This window comes from Maniola hyperantus, chromosome 16 (assembly GCF_902806685.2).
Source record: "Maniola hyperantus chromosome 16, iAphHyp1.2, whole genome shotgun sequence".
Taxonomy (NCBI): Eukaryota; Metazoa; Arthropoda; class Insecta; order Lepidoptera; family Nymphalidae; genus Maniola; species Maniola hyperantus.
The window spans coordinates 1,962,849-1,982,175 of record NC_048551.1 but is presented as its reverse complement, the minus strand read 5'-3'; the positions used below and the strand labels follow the sequence as shown (position 1 = coordinate 1,982,175).

At 37.6% G+C, this 19,327-nt stretch overlaps 2 protein-coding genes across 5 annotated transcripts in view; both read left to right on the top strand.

The window, feature by feature from the left end:
- Window positions 1-249: 249 nt before the first annotated feature.
- LOC117989551 (probable methyltransferase-like protein 25) lies at window positions 250-5,812 on the top strand. 2 transcript variants are annotated; one of them, XM_069503726.1, is made up of 9 exons: window positions 250-552; window positions 928-1,152; window positions 1,737-1,964; window positions 2,236-2,408; window positions 2,739-2,927; window positions 3,205-3,388; window positions 3,558-3,758; window positions 4,791-4,900; window positions 5,401-5,812. In XM_069503726.1, the coding sequence occupies exons 1-9, from the start codon at window positions 384-386 to the stop codon at window positions 5,761-5,763; spliced, it is 1,842 nt and encodes a 613-aa protein (XP_069359827.1). In that variant the 5' UTR covers window positions 250-383; the 3' UTR covers window positions 5,764-5,812. The 2 variants fall into 2 exon arrangements, with proteins under 2 accessions (XP_069359827.1, XP_034832806.1); XM_034976915.2 differs by lacking the exon at window positions 250-552 and having other exon boundaries at window positions 998-1,180.
- Window positions 5,813-12,033: 6,221 nt separating this feature from the next.
- The window catches only part of LOC138403446 (uncharacterized), a 49,314-nt gene continuing 42,020 nt past the window's right edge, over window positions 12,034-19,327 (top strand). For all 3 annotated transcript variants that reach the window (XM_069504028.1, XM_069504027.1, XM_069504026.1), the window contains exon 1: window positions 12,034-12,085. In XM_069504028.1, the coding sequence (XP_069360129.1) occupies window positions 12,046-12,085 (40 nt within the window). In that variant the 5' untranslated portion in view covers window positions 12,034-12,045. The remainder of the gene's footprint in view (window positions 12,086-19,327) is intronic.

The window sequence follows — 19,327 nt, the reverse complement described above, 5'->3', positions numbered from 1 at the left end:
CGTTTTTTATGTGAAAACAAGTAGTTAAATAACTCATGAGAAATACAATTACGCCACGAATTCTCAAAGTTTGTTTCGCAACTAAAGTTGCATGCCTTGTATATGAGTTGTATGTTCTTTATTCTTGAAAAAAACATCTACAATTTTAGGGTAATTTAGGGCGAATTCCTTGTTCCTACGAGAACTAGGGTAAAACCAAAATAGCAAGTGGAAACATTGCTATGGAAAAGCAAAGCATAGATAATAGATAGTGTCATCAAATAGTGAGTAAAATTTTTTTGTTTACCGACATAACCTGTAAAATTATGAGTCCGTCGAATTTTTTAGTAAATAAGACTCACACCAGCATATAAATTAGATAACAACGTTATATAAACAAATAAATGGCGGAGAACCTCGATTTTAACGATGTTCTGGATGATATATTTCTGAGTGAAAACAAACAATGTGAACGAAGTTATCAGGAAGGTTACAAGGCTGGTACTGAAGCCGGTAATTCAGAAGGATATCATTTAGGATATCACAGAGGTGCAGAACTAGGGAGAGAACTTGGTAAATATTAAATCGTCACAATATCGAAAGATAGCTTTAATGCGGAGAGGTTAGTTTTAAGTCTGCTTGTATTGTATAAAAAGCGCAAAAATGCATTTCATCATCTAAGATTGAGACTACTAGAGTGAAATTGCTCTTGCCCGTCTATCAGAGCCTTATAACTTCTGAATTACTTAACGTAATTACTTTAATTTTAATTTTCCCTTCTTCCTACTAATGTTATTTAGGTATAACTTTTTTTTAGATGTTATTTAACACTTAATTTACCTCAACTCGGTTTAAACACAAAATACTTATTGGGGGTCTTTAATATGATTAAAAATAATGAAACTCATAATTGGAAGCTTTGTTATTATTATCAAGTTTTTTTTTCAGGCTACTATTTAGGCATAGTATCACATCACTTAGAAATCAAAGACAAACAAGCATCACCTTACTCAGAAAAAATCATAAAACAGTTGGAAAAAGTGCAGGAACTAATCAACACATTTCCTCGTACTAACTCTGAAGAGCATGACATCCTAGCATTGGCGGAAAACATTAGAGCACAGTATAGGAAGGCTTGTGCACTATTGAAGATACCTTCAGCTAACCCTTATGGTTCTACTGTCTCTTTTTAAACATATTGGTAAGTCAACCTTCAAAGTTTGCAAAAAAGGCCTCTGTGTAAAATTTCAGCTATCTAGATACTAGGGTTTGGGCTGTTGATGAATCAGTCCTTATCTTTTTTAACTTACACTAGCTTATTCCCGCGACTTTGTCCGCATGGACTACACAAATTTCAAACCCCTATTTTACCCCCTTAGAGTTGTATTTTTAAAAATCCTTTCTTAGCAGACGTCTATGTCATAATAGATATCTGCATGTCAAATTTCGGTTTGTTCTGTCCAGTAGTTTGAGGCTTTGCGCTGTGCGTTGACAGATCAGTTGGTCAGTCAGTCAATCAGTTAGTCAGCTTTTCCTTTATAAATGTGGGGGTTATGCCCTAAACTGCTCATTCTCTGAGAAGACCCGTCCTCATTAGTAGGCTGGCGATGGCTGAGATGAAGATGAATAAAAATTTTATCCTGGAAAATCCAAGAGTTCCTGTGGGATTTTTAAAAACCTATTCGACCTAACGTAACTAAGTAGCGGGCATCAGTATCTTATACTTAGTAATCTAAAAGTAAATCTTATACTTTCAGGCAGAATTACTATGAATTCAACAATACATAGACTACAACAGCAACTCGACAAGACAATCACATTCCTAACACTGCACTTGCCCCTCGCTAACTGTCACATGGTGGAGTTCTTCACTGACAACCACTGGGACACGTTGTTGCCGCAACCATTGAGAGAATATCTTGATACTTGTGATTTGAATGATACGGTGGAACAGTTTTGGAGGTGTGCTGAAGGAAACTATACAGGTGTACATCCATTTTCTATATGAAATTAAACAGACTTTTTAGCTACATATACAGTTAAATTATTGTATTACTAGCTGATGCCCGCGACTTTTTGCATGGGTAAGTAGTCTAAGACCTGGAGAGTGGCATAGGTTACTTTTATCCCGGAAAATCAAATAGTTCCCATGGGATTTCATATCCTTATAGCTTGTGATACTGAACATCAACTGATAACAAAAACCAGAGCCGGTTTTTGTTATCAGTTGATATACATAGTAAAGTTATGTTGCAGATGACAGTGAATTATCAAGGTGGGTGCAACAGACCCGCGGGCACTGTCTAAATGTGAACAGTGAATACTGCTTGTCTGCGGCTCAGCTGCAGGAGCGTATCAAGAGCTGGGGCGGGCAGGTGGCGGCTGAAGTGAGGATCTCCGAATTTATGAACACCAAGAAAAGTTATGAGGTATGAAATGCTCGTGTGTTTAAAACCCGGTATCCACCAAAGCGAAGATGGGTGAATATAATATGTTTGTAGGTTTTCTACGAAAAATATTTTGTAACAATCAGTAAAGCAGCAATGTAGAACCGACCAATGTGAAATGAGCTTAGTGCCTATATTTCAATATTGGATTCAATGTTAGACTTAGTACTTAGAGGCATGTTAATAATATCAATCTATTATTCATCATCATCATCAACTGATAGACGTCCACTGCTGGACATTTATTATTAGACTATGGACATTAGACTGATCATATAACTATAGTTCCAGCTAAAAGACAGTTTGTTGTAGGTCCAAACAATGTCTCGTCTAGTAGCGTCGCTGTCCACCGCGTGTGGGGCCACGCACTGCGCGGAAGCGGGTGGGGGCCGGGGACACCTGCTCGTGGCCCTTTCTCTCGCCTACCATCTGCCCAGCCTGACTATAGACTGTGACGAGAATACTATTGCACAAGCACAGAAAAGGGTCAAAATCATACAGGTATAACTTATTTGAACTATACAGTTTTTGAGAAAAAGATTTAGAAGGAATTATTGTACTTTGAATATTCCCAAGCATAGTTTGTCTAAACAGATAAGTAATCAAGTCAGGGAACAGAAACTCAGGTGAGATATCATATCAAACGGTAATTTTTTTGAGTTGAAGCAGTTTTGATTTAGGGGTGCAACATTTATCTTTCTTTCTTCCCAGTTCAATAGTAATTGTAGGTATATATTTTTTAATTTTACTAATAATAGAACATTTTTTATCTTCATAGAAACAATGGCACGCGATAGCGAAAAGGGTAAGGGATGGTAATGAAGAGTGTATATCGGGGGGTATAAACGCGGAGCTGCATCGCTTTGCCGCGAGCTTTATCACTAGCGATACAGACTTGCTGCAGCTCGTCCGGGAGAAGTTTCCAGAAAACTCTCATGACGATATAAAACTGCTGTTAACTGGTAAGTGACACGCCATAGCGAAGAGGGTAAGGGATGGTAATGAAGAGCGCATTCCGGAGGGTCGGCAATGGGTTGATCATAATCATGAACCACAATTTGTGTAAATAAAGGAATTGACTTGAAGACTTACGCACACAATTTTTTTTTTCAAATCATACTCATTCCATAGGTCTCCACACATGCGGTAACCTCGGTCCCACTTCTCTCCGTCTGTTCTCGCGCAGTGCACAAACTAGCGCGGTGTTCACAGTGCCCTGCTGTTACCACTTACTATCTGAAGAGGTGGATGAACAGATGTTCGACGTGTTCCAGCGAGATTATGGGGAAAATAAATGGGGAGAAGGATTCCCTATGTCCCAACGGTTAAAAGGTACGGGGTTTCTTAAAATACAAACCCATGCTATCTATACCAATACTTGTTTTGCTCGAACTAGGTATATACCCCGGTTTCAAACCCCGCCCTTTGCACTATTGTCGTACCTACTCCTAGCACAAGCTTGACGCTTAGTTGGAGAGGAAAGGGGAAGGTCACTAATTGTTTATTCTTATTTGTTGTTTATTGTTTTTTAGGGTTCCGTACCTCAAAAGGAAAAAGGAACCCTTATAGGATCACTTTGTCGCCTGTCTGACTGTCCGTATATCCGTCGTGTCTGTCAAGAGAAGCTATAGGGTACTTTCCGTTGACCTAGCATCATGAAATTTGGTAGGTAACTGAATTTGGGGTTAGGTACATCACAAATAAAAAACTAAAACGTGTTCTTAGTTATAAGATGTGATGTCTGGTATAGTTTGGAAAATAAACGTCTTTTCTTTTCTTTCTTTCAAAAAAAAATTTACTAAATCATATATGGATGGCGCAGTCCGTCATTGACTTGCAGTGTTCTACATAAAAGATTTAGGTATATTTTGTACTTGAGTGTATAATGCCACGGAACCCTTCGTGTGCGAGACCGATTCGCACTTGACCGGTTTTTTATTTTTTGTATGTGTAGGTATTGTACTGTGTAGGTACAATGAAGATAATCTAAATATATAAAAGGAAAAGGTGACTGACTGACTGACTGACTGACTGACTGACTGATCTATCAACGCACAGCTCAAACTACTGGACGGATCGGGCTGAAATTTGGCATGCAGATAGCTATTATGACGTAGGCATCCGCTAAGAAAGGGTTTTTGAAAATTCAACCCCTAAAGGGGTGAAACAGGGGTTTGAAATTTGTGTAGTCCACGCGGACGAAGTCGCGAGCATTAGCTAGTTTAATAAAAATTATTTTATTAATTTCATGCTAATTTGTTATTCTACATATTATATACTCCAAACTTAATTTTATAATAATTGTCCGTCTGTTGACTCTGTGGGGCTTAACCGATAACTTGATAATCTTTTTTTCTTATCAAGGTTATAATTTGGGAAGAAACGCGCGTATGCTGGCCGCACAATCCATAGACAGAGCGGTGCACCACAGACAACCGCCCGATAAAAGTCTACTCTACCGCGCTTTGCTACAGGTAACTTCTGTTAATACTGCCATATTGGTACTGATTCTGAGTTCTGAGCACAACTAAATTCTAGAGTATTCGCATCCTCTTCTTTCTAGTGTACCTACTATGAAAAGGACAGACACAGTTTGACAGTTTTAAATTTAATTTAGTTCTGTCAAACCGCGTGACTTTAGCTGCCAGTAGCGAGCATATTGTTTAAATTTGTAGCGTGCACAAAAAATTTAGAGTCTTTAAATGTAAAACTCATGTTCCGTCCCGTTTTAGCAATATTCAAAAGAAAAAGAGGCAGATACTCTAAATTTAGTTTAGAAAAAGACAACGGAATCGGCGTCATTGTTCGGGTAAAAGTCTCTATTTAAGTTTCGTTAATACTGTGCTATTATTCAAATAACTGCTAATTTCCTTATTTGCCCTTTTCCATTGTCTCGGCCTATTTTTATTTTAAATTTTTAACTATTCATCTTCTAAAATAATAATTCCATTTAAAAATATATTCTCTCCCACAGGTAATCATCGAGAATCATTTACCAAACTTACCTGTCACGGAAGGTAAACTCAAAGGTATCGCGTCTAAATGTCAAGATTTCAACGACTATTTCAAAATGGCCGACTCTCTACTAAAACTCGGCATATATGACAGTTTACCTGACACTTACCTCAGAAATATACATAAAAGTATAGATGATCAGTGGAAAAAGATAGTATTGTTTTATTTGGTTAGGTTATGCCTTGCGCAAGTTGTTGAAAGTGTTATTTTGTTAGATAGATTATTGTTTTTGTTTGAGAATGGTTTTGATAAATGCTTTCTGGTTAAGCTGTTCGATCCTGTACTGTCGCCCAGATGTCATAGTATTGTAGCTGTAAGATAACATAGTATTTGTGTAATAAAAGAAAAAATGAGAAATAAACCTATGAGACATAAAATCTTGTTTATTTTTAAAAAGGTGGTTCTGCATTCGACCCGATTTTAAGTGATATTTAATTGCTCAAATGCACATAACTCCGAAAAGTTAGAGGGGCGTGGCCGGGATCGAATCCCAGACCTCCGATTAGGAGGCGGACGTCCTAAACACTAGGCTATCGCTGCTTGTGACGTATAATTTTCATTCATTCCAAAAGCTTAAAGGAGTGCAGTACCCTGCAGCATGCTTTAGTAAAATTTTATAGCGAAAGTATGAATTATTTTATTTATTTTATGGTGGAAAGCGGCCCATTTAATTAAATTTCTTCTTTACAAAATAATACAGGTATTTACATAATATCTGCTAATCTTCGCCTACGCTTTGATTAGGTATACCTACCTACTTTGGTTAGCCTGCAAGATAGGTTTTGTGCCTAAACTAGTCGAACAAGAAACCATTCGATAAGTTTTATTAAATAGCTATAATCTAAATAAATATAAAAGGAAAAGATGACTGACTGACTGATTGATCTATCAACAGCTCAAACTACTGGATGGATCGGCCTGAAATTTGGCATGCAGATAGTTATTATGACGTAGGCATACGCTAAGAAAGGATTTTTGAAAATTCAACCTCTAAGGGGGTGAAATAGGGGTTTGAAATTTGTGTAATCCACGCGGACGAAGTCCCGAGCATAAGCTAATCTATACTAATATTATGAAGAAGTAAAGTTTGTTTGTAGAAAGTAATATTTTGGAACTACTGAACCCATTTTGAAAATTCATTCACTAGTAGAAAGCTACATTATTCTTGAGTGACATAAGCAGTGATGTGATTATCTCTAGATCTGCTATCAGTGTATCAAAAATGGAACGAAGAATATCAACCATCATATCGCCAATAGGTATATTTCAAATTAGTACGATCCAATCATAAGCTATATTTTATTTTAAAATAAAATAAAATTAAAGATCCCTGTAAAAATTGTAATAAGCCACTCGTTCGAAGCTGGAGCGGTTCGCTAGTAGGTAGGTAGGTAATTTATATAAGAGAACTCAAATGCGTAATCTTTATTTCGAAAACGATTTGCTTAATTTATTATCTTAACAACGCGAAATCCCACAAGGATTATTTTTGCAAGGTGAATGAAGTCAATACGTAAGTATGCAAAGCTTGGATTAAAATATTAATCTTTTGAAGCCAAGCCAAATGTCTTGATATTTTTGTTTAGGGTATCTATAGGTTTTAAATCTGTAAATTTTATTTCATGAAACTTTTATGTACATTTATGTGAAACTTTTATGTAGGTACATATATAACAAAAACGTTTGTACAATAGGCGACCATCGCTATTTATTCAGTCTTACCACTTTTCCAGAAAAGTAGTTTTTTTAAAGAATCAGAGCCATGTTTATCATGACTAATATTCGCCTTTCCCCGTCAACTAAGCGTAAAGTTTGTGCTAGGAATAAGTACGACAATAGTGCAACGGGTGGTTTGAACCGCCGACCTTTCGGATTTCAGTCCGCTCCTTTAACCGTTGAGCTATTGAGTTATTATATAGGTTTAGGTTCTAAGTTAGGTAGCTCATAGGTAATAGGCACCATCCTATACAAAGATTTTAATCCCCGACGTTAGGCAGGCATAATTTATTTTAAAACTCACTTCGAAACTATGTGAACATGATAAACTTTCGCTTGGGAAAATTTTATCATATTAATAGCACGTATCAAAAACCGGTCAAGTGCGAGTCGGACTCACACACGAAAGGTTCTATACCATATACAAGATTATGAACTTTTTAATTTACCTACATGGCGGCCATTTTGAAATTCTTATTATTTACTAGATGATTTAGGTTAGGTTTAGGTTTTTAAAAATCCCGTGGGAACTATTTGATTTTCCGGGATAAAAGTAACCTATGTCACTGTCCAGGTCTTAGACTATACTCATGCGAAAAATCACGTCGATCCGTTGCTCCGTTGCGACTTGATTGAAGGACAAACCAACAAACAAACACACTTTCGCATTTGTAATATTAGGATGGATAGTATGGATATGGGCAGCGATCCCAGAGTCAGAGATCCATGGGATTTTTAAAAATTAAATCCACGCGGATGAATCCGTGGGTATCAAATATCATCTAAATTCTAAATATATAAAAGGCAAAGGTGACTGACTGACTGACTGACTGACTAATCTATCAACGCACAGCTTAAACTACTGGACGGATCGGGCTGAAATTTGGCATGCAGATAGCTATTATGACGTAGGCATCCGCTAAGAAAGGATTTCTGAAAATTTATCTCGTAGGGGGGTGAAATAGGGGTTTGAAATTTGTGTAGTCCACGCGGACGAAGTCGCGAGCATAAGCTAGTCTAGTATAATGTCATATTTAGTTGTTGATATACTTAATAACATGTAAGCATTCGACAGTCATTGTGACGTCACATCCGTGGGACGATATGTCAACGTGTAGGCCCTTTCAGCTTCCACTTTATATCCTGAAATAAATTCATTTAAGACCACAAGACCTAAACAACATTTTGTGTCATTAATCATATTTTGAAACACTCACAAACCCTTGATTAAACCCGTACTCAGTAGTGGGCCGGCGATGGATTGATCATGATGAGTTACCAGAAAAGTAGGCTTGTCATACGAAATGTAGAGTCATGCCTACAACTCAGTAGTACGATATCGTAAATATTTGACGTTAGATTGTATTAGTTTGGGCCTTCGGGGATGATAAACGCTTATCCGCCGGCCGCGCCCTTCGGCACTCGCATCTGATAATGATGCCTAATCCCAGTCTACATACGTCATTCACGCTGTAGTCTATTCCTACCAGGGGTGTTACGAATATTCGCATCCGCATTTTAAAGAATAAAAACAAAATAAAAATATTTTTATTCAATTAAACTTTTACAAGTATTTTTGAATCGTCAGATGCATCTAACACTGGTTCGGAATGCCTTTCCTACCGAGAAGAACCAGGAAGAAACTCGGTGGAATGCTCTTTTCACGGATTTGATATACAATATTATGCCATATATAAGAAATACGCTATATATAAGAAAAGTATTTGCAGTCCTGGGCGTTGCTGGAACGAGCTGCAGGTCAAATCCACGCTCTTTTATCATTAATCAGACATCCGCATCAATTAATGCGGAGCTTTTACAGATGCGGATTCAATATTTTCTCTAGATTTGCGATGAGCAACACATTTAGTGATTCATTTTTATATTATAGAAGTATGTCAAGTAACAACCTGAAAAGAAAGTGGGCGGGGCCAGAGTGGCGCGTATCTAGCGCGTGTTTGCTAGTTGACATTTTTGTTCGCTAACAGACTAATCAAAAAGTGTACGGTACGCGGCCAAAAGTAATGTACATCGGCCTTTAGAATGACATTTCGGCTTTGTAGAGCGTTGTCTCTGTCACTCATTCCTATATGACGTTTTGTTGGTCTCAACGACAGGGATAATGCTCTACAAATCTGCTGTAACCTTCTAAAGGTCGATATCACTTTCGGCTGCGTACTGTACAATGGTACCCAACGGGGGTGTTACGGATATTCGCACCCGTGCGGGTTAACCTGGAAAGGTTATAGCAGTTTTTATTAAACCCATGCCTCTGGTTTCTACACGGCATCGTACCGGAATGCTAAATCGCTTGGCGGCACGGCTTTGCTGGTAAGATGGTAACTAGCCACGGCCAGACCAGAAATTTAGAAATCATAAAATTCCAAACTCCTGCCAGGAATCGAATCCGGGACCTCCCACTAATAAGACCACAGCGCTCAGCACAGTTCGTCAATATACTTAGGTAGTATAGATACCGTTCAGAAAGTTGTGAAAGGAAAGGATTTGATTTGACTCTGAATATTAGGTATCAGAACATTCCGTACCTGAAGTGAATTTTCAATGACGATGGAATTGTGTCATATAAAACACAAAGAAATCTAGAATTTAGGTACTCACCTTCTAAAGGGGAAACTGCATTGTTGGCTAGATCTGATTCTAGGCTAGATCTATATGAAACATGCCGTAAATGGTGAAACGTATAGATTGTATTATAGAGTTGAATGAATTGTGGCCAATATCGAGTCCGTATATCAAGAAGGATTTGGTTTCAGACATTTCAGAGGAAATTTAATTTTCTTAAGCGGTGATAGCCTAGTGGTTAAGACGTCGGCCTTCTATTCGAGAGGTCGGCAGTTCGATCCCGGGCACGCACCTCTAACTTTTCGGAGTTATGTGCGTTTTAAGCAATTAACTTGCATGCCTGAGAGTTCTCCATAATTTTGTCTAAAATCCCGTGGGAACTCTTTGATTTTCCGGGATAAAAAGTAGCCTGTCACTCCAGGTCTTTATCTATATACCCATGCATGCAAAAATCACGTCAATCCGTTGCAACGTTGCGACGTGATTGAAGTACAAACAAACGCATTTTTAATAATAACTAGCTGATGCCCGCGTGGAATTAGGTTTTTAAAAATCCCGTAGGAACTCTTTGATTTTCCGGGATAAAAAGTAGCCTATGTCACTCTTGCTGGTCTTTATCTATTCCCATGCAAAAATCACATCAATCTGTTACACCGTTGCGAGTTGCGACGTGATTGAAGGACAAACCAACAAACAAACACACAAGGGTACTGATAAGGGTACTGATTTTGCTAACCGTATGCAAAAGCTTAGATATTAATTTGCTTTTCAAAGTAAAGAAGAATCACCACAAGAGGCCATTACGATAAATTTACGAGAAAGTTCAAACCATAAACACACAAATTAAATAAAAACAAGTTTAAATGGAATTCGCTATTAAATCGGATTCCCGATGCTCTTTATGGTGATCGCACATCAGTTTGCGTACAAGTCGCAAGCACAGTTCACGACAGTTAGGGAACTTCTAACAAAACATCGAGGCTTCGACGTAACTGGCATGGCAGGTGTCAAATGTTTATTTTAATATAATCATACCTTAAAACCCTTTTTTAAAGCACTATTATACCAATCTTACCTACCTTTGGTACTTATTTTAGTTTAGTAGGTAATTATTTACTAGTTTTATAGTGCTTCCTTTTTACTCTGCTTGTGTGAGCTCTAATTAAAATAGAGAAGCGGGAATTGGTTCATTGCATCATTCACATGACATAACTGAACAACATAGATCACTATTATCCATTATTTTACGATTTGACATTAGCTAATCTCAAAACGTGTTGTTTAATTAAAAATTCGAGTATATTTTAAATCATTTGAAAGTAAACGAGGCAATAAAAAAATATGGTGCGTATGGGACGTTCGGTTTAATATGGTGTGCGATCTTCTATTCATGCATGGAAAAATTACTATTATTAGTCATAAATAAGGGTTTTGCAGCTTTCGCGGTTATGGTGGGCGACTACGCAAAAAAATTACGTTATGAGTTATGGTATTTGTGTAATGGGTTTTATGTAGGTACCTATTGCTTTTACCTCTGACTTCGTCCGCACTTCTTCTTCTGCTTCAAAAATCCAATTGGAACCTTTAATGTTATCCCGGCATAAAAATTAGTCCTGATGATTATTTTTATATATTTCTTTATCTTTTTTTGATGAAAATATTACAATGGTGCAAAGAATGGTGGCTGCATTTCCGCTCTGGCCAGCCAGGATCAGCCGTTGCGCAAAAAATGAGCCAGGCTTTCTGTCACCAGATGAGGCTAATAATTGCGGTGAAATGTCTCGTAAATTTTTTTTTTGCAGTAAGACTCCATGGCTTCACGGTCTCCACGGCAAACGGAATGCCGCGAAGACATAATCTCCATACTTAAAATGTAACTAAAATTAATAATAATAGTAAAATCTGTAAGTACGAACCGCGTTTCTGAACGTTTCATTATGTAGTATTTTAATAGAAAGAAAAAATTAAGTAGGTACGCAACCATAGACCACAGTTCGTCACGTTCGAATTTCAACTCGTACTTTGCGCGCTAGCGAGCAAAATTACCACTTTCCACTCAGATTTCAATGGGCAAACGGATTCTTTCCGAGCGACTGAGATGAAAATAATAATTAATGTGAGTAGGTACTCGGAAGAAGGCTGGAAAATTGTTGAATTTTTTGTTAATTAAGTAGCCACATCCTCTTGCATTTGTCGTAAACATTGCGCGTTATACGCTACGGGGGCGGTGAGGGCGGCCCGCCCTAGGTATAAGGCGGGCTCGAAGACACCGCACGGCACTCCACGTCGGACACAAGTAGCAGCCATGACTCCGCACGCTGCCGCTCTGCTTGCGATACTAGCCGGTGAGTTTGACAACTTTCTTTGAATACTTTAATGGAGTTCGATTTTCAAATTTAAAGCCTCGCCTCTTGGTGCGGTTTGAAAGAGCGTTCGGAAATCAGTGTTTCGGATTCGGATATATTATAAAAGTGAAAAATCAAAAGTAAGCTGCGCTGCGACAAAACATAAAAATATTTGATCTTACTTTGTAATTAATTAAAAATAAAATTATTAAGTTGATCACAGTTGGAACAACTTTCTATTTACTTAATTACTGAGTACTTTAATGGAGTAAAATTTTTGAATGTGAAGCTTCGCAGCTCGAAGAACGTTCGGTAATTAGTGTTAAGTACGTGAATTCGGATACATTATAAAAGGTGATAAAAGTGAAAAGTAAAAAATATGTTGTAAGTAGGTATACCTCCTACATAATATTTTGATAAGTAATTAGGTACATTTAACTAAGTAATTGAAAATAAAATAACTTAACCGCAGTTAGTAGTGCCTAACTTTCTTAACTTTACTGTGGTTATTGGAAAATATGATTCAGGTTAAATTCAGCTCTGTTATTGTTTATTTACTTTTAACTATTTATAATAGGTATCACAATTCACAGCTATTCATTCATGGTACTTAGATAGCCACTTATGAATGACGTAGGTACAGAGAGTCTGCAGCTCAATGATTAGGGGGCGGAGTGAAATCCCGAAGAGCGTAGGTTTAAACCCCACCCTTTGCTCTTTTGACTATTGTCCTACCTACTAGGTACCTACCACTTGTAGCACAAGCTAGCTTAGTTGAATGAAAATGGAATGTACCTACCTTCCTATTTGTCATGATTGAACATCTACTATAATTATACCTGGGAACGGGGACGGGCGCTAATATGGGACGCAACGTGCGTTGACACATTGGCCCCGTGTCATATCAGGGTGACAGCATCAAGACCGGGAGCCGCAGCAGAAACAGCTGAAAACGGCAAGCAGCGCAAGTATGCCTCTCTTATCGCCATGGAGTATTAGTGCTAAAAAAATACGAGACATTTCACCGCGACTAATAGGCTCATCTGGCGACAGAAGGGCTGGCTCATTTTTTGCGCAATAGATCAGCCTGGCTGTCCAGCGCGGAAATTCAGCCAGTATTCTTGGCACAATGCCACGCGGGCATGAAGGGCGGGCTACTTTAAGTTTTATTGTAATATTTTCAATGTAAAGATTTTTTTTAATATTATGGAAATGGAGGAAACATCGTGAAAAAGGACCCCGGATGGGTTCAAAACTAGTTGGGTTTTTGCATCAAGACTCCATGGCCCCAGGGTCTTCAGGGCAAACGGAACAAAAATTACTCTCGATAATAGAGGCGAACTTGCGCCGCTTGCCGTTTTCAGTCATTTCTGCTGCGGTTCTCGATCTTGATGCTGTCACCCTGATATGACACGGGGCCAATGTGTCAACGCAAGTTTCGTCCCATATTAGCGCCCGTCCCCGTTCCCAGGGAACCAGCGTCACTAAGTAATTCGTTTTCCAAAATTACTGCAAAATTCCCATAGGGTTCCTTCCAAGCAAGGTTGGTTACATTTTCTTGACATATTAATTAAAGAAAGAATAATAAATGAAACGAACTCAAATTTACTAACGCGTTTCATTTCAAGAGATATAATAAAAATATTATTTACTTAAATCCCAGTATTTTATTTCCATTTAGAAATGAAGAAGAAGAATTTGAGAATGAGTAAATTATGTAAACTTAACATCCATATTGTAGTACACTGTTAATTTAATTAGGTTTAGATTTAAAGCATTTTTGAAATGATTGAACGAGTTACTTACGCAAATTATTGAACCATCTTAGAATGAGTAAACCATATTGCCTTTTGAAAAGTGCAACTGCCTAAGTTTCATGTCGGATCATCTCAGTATAGCTAATCTGCTTTCCGAGTTCTGGGGCTAACTTCCGAAGCTTGAGTCACACCATAAGTTAGCCTAAGTATAGGAAAAATAAAAAATTTCATTTCAAAGTAGGTGCATAGTTAAGATACTTTTCAGTTATGTGCGTTCTAAGTAATATTGCTTGCTGTAACGGTGTAGAGAACATCGTGAGAAAACCTGCATGCCTGAGAGTTCTCCATAATGTTCTCAAAGGTGTGTGAAGTCTACCAATCCGCACTTCTCACTCTGAGGTACTCAACAGTAGTTGAGGCTTGTAGTGGGTTGAGATAATGAAACACGAAATAGCTCAGAAGTGGGAATTGTTCAGACAAATGATTGAATGAATATGTACTTATATGTAACTTCTGCCTCGGTATGCGATTTGGCATTACTGTAAGCATACCGAGGGTATTCCCTTATAAATCAATAAAATCAATAAATCAATAAAAAGAGAAGAATGGGGCGCACCCACCTGTTGATTGTGTCTGTCCTGCCTGAATAGTTACAACCGGTGTACACAGAGTTCATTTTGAAATCTTTTGTAAATCCTGAATGTCGTAAATATAGTTTGGAAACACATTTTCATTTTCCTTTATACTATAAAAACCGGCCAAGTGCGAATTAGACTCGCGCACTGAGGGTTCCGTAGTACAATCGTATTTTATCGACATTTTGTACGATAATTCAAAAACTATGATACATAAAAATAAATAAAAATCTGTTTTAGAATGCACAGGTGAAGACCTTTCATATGATACCCCACTTGATATAGTTATCTTACTTCGAAAATTGAAAAAACTAATTATTATTAGTTCATGACCACAATTTTTGTTTTTGTGTGATGTAACCACAAATTCACGGTTTTCAGATTTTTCCCCAAATGTCAGCTATAAGATCTACCTACCTGCCAAATTTCATGGGTCAACGGGAAGTACTCTGTAGGGTTCTTGACAGACAGACAGACAGACTGACAACAAAGTGATCCTATAAGGGTTCCGTTTTTCCTTTTGAGGTGCGGAGCCCTACCGTTAGGTAACTATGATTTTGTAAAAGATAATTAAGTAGGCAGAGCTTATATTCTAAATGAATTGCGGAAGACTTTTCTAATTTGAAAATAGTAAGTATAGAATACAAAAATATCAGAGGGGGCGCTACCTACTGATTCAGTCGGCTTCGCATACGCTGTGGGCTTACATACATATTCTATGGGAATAAGGTTAATAGGTAAGTAAATAATAAGTACATATTAACCTTTCTTGTGAAATGTATACAATTAAAACCATTGATTAAAATCCTATAGAAATCTACTAAGTGTAAAAGTAATAAGCGAACACACAGACAAACACGTATTGCGACTTTCACCAGATATAAATGCCCGTGACTTCGACCGCGTGGTTTTAAGACTCTATCTTTTCGGGATAAAAAGGAACGTTCAAAATAAAATGTCCGTCTCCGGGATGCAAGCTATCTAAAGAAAGACAGAAAGAACGAAAAAAACGTTTATTCGTTTATTAAACGTTTATACGAAAATAGCAATATTTGTTCATGAACACATTTTAATATTTTTCTTATAAAGTAACCACAAATTCACGGTTTTCAGATTTTTACCCTAATGTGTGCTATAAGACCTATAGCTATATTTTAGCTCCTGAAAATATCCCCATTACAATTTACAAGCAAGTTACAACCTTGTAAATTTTCCCAAAATATGACGTTTATGACTCAATAAAGTTGAGCAACTTCATAAAATTGTGAAAATGTTTTCAATTTGTAAAATTAATGTACAAGTAGGTACTTACCTGTTTGGAAGTTTTTTAGGGCTTCGTACTAAAATAGAAAACATGGAACTCTAAGGTGCAACTTAATTCGTTCGTATGTATAAATGTACTAGCTTCTGCCCGCGGCTTCGCCCGCGTGGCCTACAGGAAACAAATGGCATTTTTTTCAGAAACAAACATTATAACATGAGGACGCGCACCCTGAACAGCCGAATAACACATTTAACCTTCCAACCCCCATTTCATCCCTTTAGGGGGGGATTTTCTCATCGTCGTTTCTTAGCTGACACCTAACCTCAACATGTGCGTTAATATACATATATGTCAGTCAGTCAGTCAGTCAGGACTTTGAATTTTATATATATAGATTGTATGTCCGTGTGGTGGTTGTCTGGTGGGAGGCTTCGGCCGTGGCTAGTTACCACCCTACCGGGAAAGCAGAGCCGCCAAGCTATTAAGCGTTCCGTTACGATGCCGTGTAGAAACCAAAGGGGTGTGCGTTTGATAAAAAACTGCCACACCCCTTCCAGGCCAGCCCGCTTCCATCTTAGACTGCATCATCACTTACCACCATAAATGAATAAATATCATAATTTTTTAAAATTATTCTCTTTAATAATGAATTGTAGCCCCATAAACTACCGCTATACCAAAAAATCACGTCATTTTATTACTACAGTCGAAGACCCTATTAGGACTTAGGCATTTCTAAATGTGTCCTAATTTTCTTGTAGGTCACAAAAATAAACATGTCCACGTACCGACAAGAGGAAATTATACCTTAATTACAGAACAATGTAGTACCTAGTAATTTACATAAGTACACTAATTTCTAGGAACATAGTCTATTAGTTTAAATTAGTGACACTATTCGTAGATGTCCCTCTACGAATAGGTGTTTCACACACATGACATCATGTTCTTGGTAATGAAAAATTAACTCCACTCAAAATGTACTATTTATTTTAATTAATAATGATATTATCTCTAACTAGCTGACCCGCCCCGGCTTCGCTCGGGTGGAATTTAGAAAATTGACATGGGGGTTGAATTTCCAAAAACCCTGAAACACGTATTTCTTCATTTGTGACCAAAAACCCAAATATCAATTTTCATGAAAATGAACTTTAGCAATAATTGACTTTCAAGCAAACTTCCATCCCCACTTAGGGGTGGCATTTCAAAAAATCCTTTATTCTTCTTCCTGCGTCGCTCCCTCAATTTTAAGGATCGTGGCTCCCTTTTGATATAATCTTTGCTACGATGTTTTTCCATTTTCCTCTGTTTCGCGCCGCGTGGATTGTATTGCAGATAGGTGTGTCGACCGACCGCCTCTTTTATCTGGTCTACCCAACGTAAAATGAAATGTTTCGGTTAAAATTAATCATGCCAATATTTTAATGATGGTTACTTTAAAAAAAATTGATATTTGTCTGTCTGTTCGTTAATGTATTCGCACATTATCCATCCCATTGAATTAAAGCTTTGTTCAGTTATTGTTAAAACTTGCGGGCAGATTTCTGATCAACTTACAAATAGGTGGCATGCGAGCGAATTGCAATGCATCCTTGTCGGCCATTAGCTAGTTTCCCTTTTGAGGTACGGAACCCTAAAAACGATGTAGCTAATGTTAAAAGTGCTCCAAATATTAATCATAAATACTTTACGCTAGCCTACTTATCGTTGCGTCCCACGCAACAAACAGCTAAAATTATTCCATTCATGAACCAGCTGATTAACGAAATTCCTTGCGTTAATTATGACATGACTTTACCTGAACCGCGGGGCCACGGCCTTGCTGCAAAAGCGTGGCGTGTACCACAAAACTACACGCGCGCTGCGTGGGCCATCTTTTTAAGATTCCTTAAAACCGGTGAACCGATTTCACCGGTTCATTTTCAGCTTTTTATAAAGAATTAAATGAAAACCAGTACGCCATTACAAGAAATGCAAAAATATATTATAATATTAGGAAGAAGAATATCAGGGAGAAGTGGAAGAGGTAGGGGGAGGCCTTTACCCGCAATGGGGCTCATGTTCCATAAATAAATATCGTTCACTTACTAACCATACCTACTATACTAACCTAGGAAAATAAGTAAAATGTACCTACTAACTAACAAAACTAATCTACTATGTAACTAACTAAGGAACTCGAGGATAAATGGCTTTTTATTTATTTTATTATTAGGAATACATTTTTAAAATAATTTATCGTTTACATTATTACAAAATACAAGAATATACATTTTCACCCCCTCTTTGGAAACTCCGCTAATTGGACGGAATCTAGCTCCCCTACCCTAATAAAGTATTTCTTTATAATAAGGCTGTCAAGTGTCATGTAGTAAAAGTGTTGAAAATACCTATCAATAATATTTAAAAACACCTTACGCTGGCCTACTTACAATCGCGTGACGAGTCCCACGCAACAAACGGGTAAAATTATTCTATTCATGAACCAGCTGATTAACTAAATTCCTAGCGTTAATTATGCCTAAACCGCGGGGCCACGGCCTTGTCGCAAAAGCGTAGCGCGTATCCCAAAATAATACTGCAGAGATTCGTGGGACACCCGGATATCTTTTTTCCGCGACTACGGCAAAACCAAAAGAAAGGGTTATGATTTTAGCAATCTTTACGTAACTAAATATGTATATAAAACGAAAAGGTGACTGACTCACTGACTGATCTATCAACGCACAGCTCAATCAACTGGACGGATCGGGCTGAAATTAAACATGCAGATAGCTATTAAGACTTAGACATCCGCGAAGAAGGATTTTTGAAAATTTAACCACTAAGGGGGTAAAATAGGGGTTCGATATTTGTGCAGTCCACGCGGACGATAAAAAGGACCCGGATGCGATCGAAACTAGTCGGGCTTACGTCACATAACATTACCGTGCTTACGTCGGCTAAATACGTGAATAACCCGTAACAACCTATACTTAATACCTAATGGAAATCACTCACGATAGTTTACACGCTAAAATATATATGTATGTTTATATTTATGTGTGCTTTACCTTAGCGCCTGAACTACTGAGCCGATTTTGATGAATAAGGTGTCAACCGATTCGTTATTATAGTCCGGGTGACATAGGCTACAATTAGTCTATGTCACCAAGATTCAGGCGCCGCAAGCCCGTAGCGCGTATGCGAGTCCCTACAAGAGACCTATGGCCAGACATAAGCGTCTATCGGTTGATGATGTTGATGATATTTTATATTAAAGTCAATACTATCGCTTTTACGGCAATTATTATCAGATACAAGCCTTTAATCTATAAATTCGAGAATATTATTATGATGTTATAATCCCAATTACCGACGTTTTGATCTCGACCAGTAATAATTCTGTGATCTCAATATTTATGCTAATTCATTTAGGGATTGAGCGATTATTAAAATAGTTATGTTAAATCTGCCTTACACTTATCTCAATTATATTTTTTTTTAAATAGCTTATCCGCGTGGACTACATAAAGTTCCAACCCCTGTTTCAGCCCCTTATGGGTTGAATTTTCAAAACTCCTTTCGTAGCAGATGCCTACGC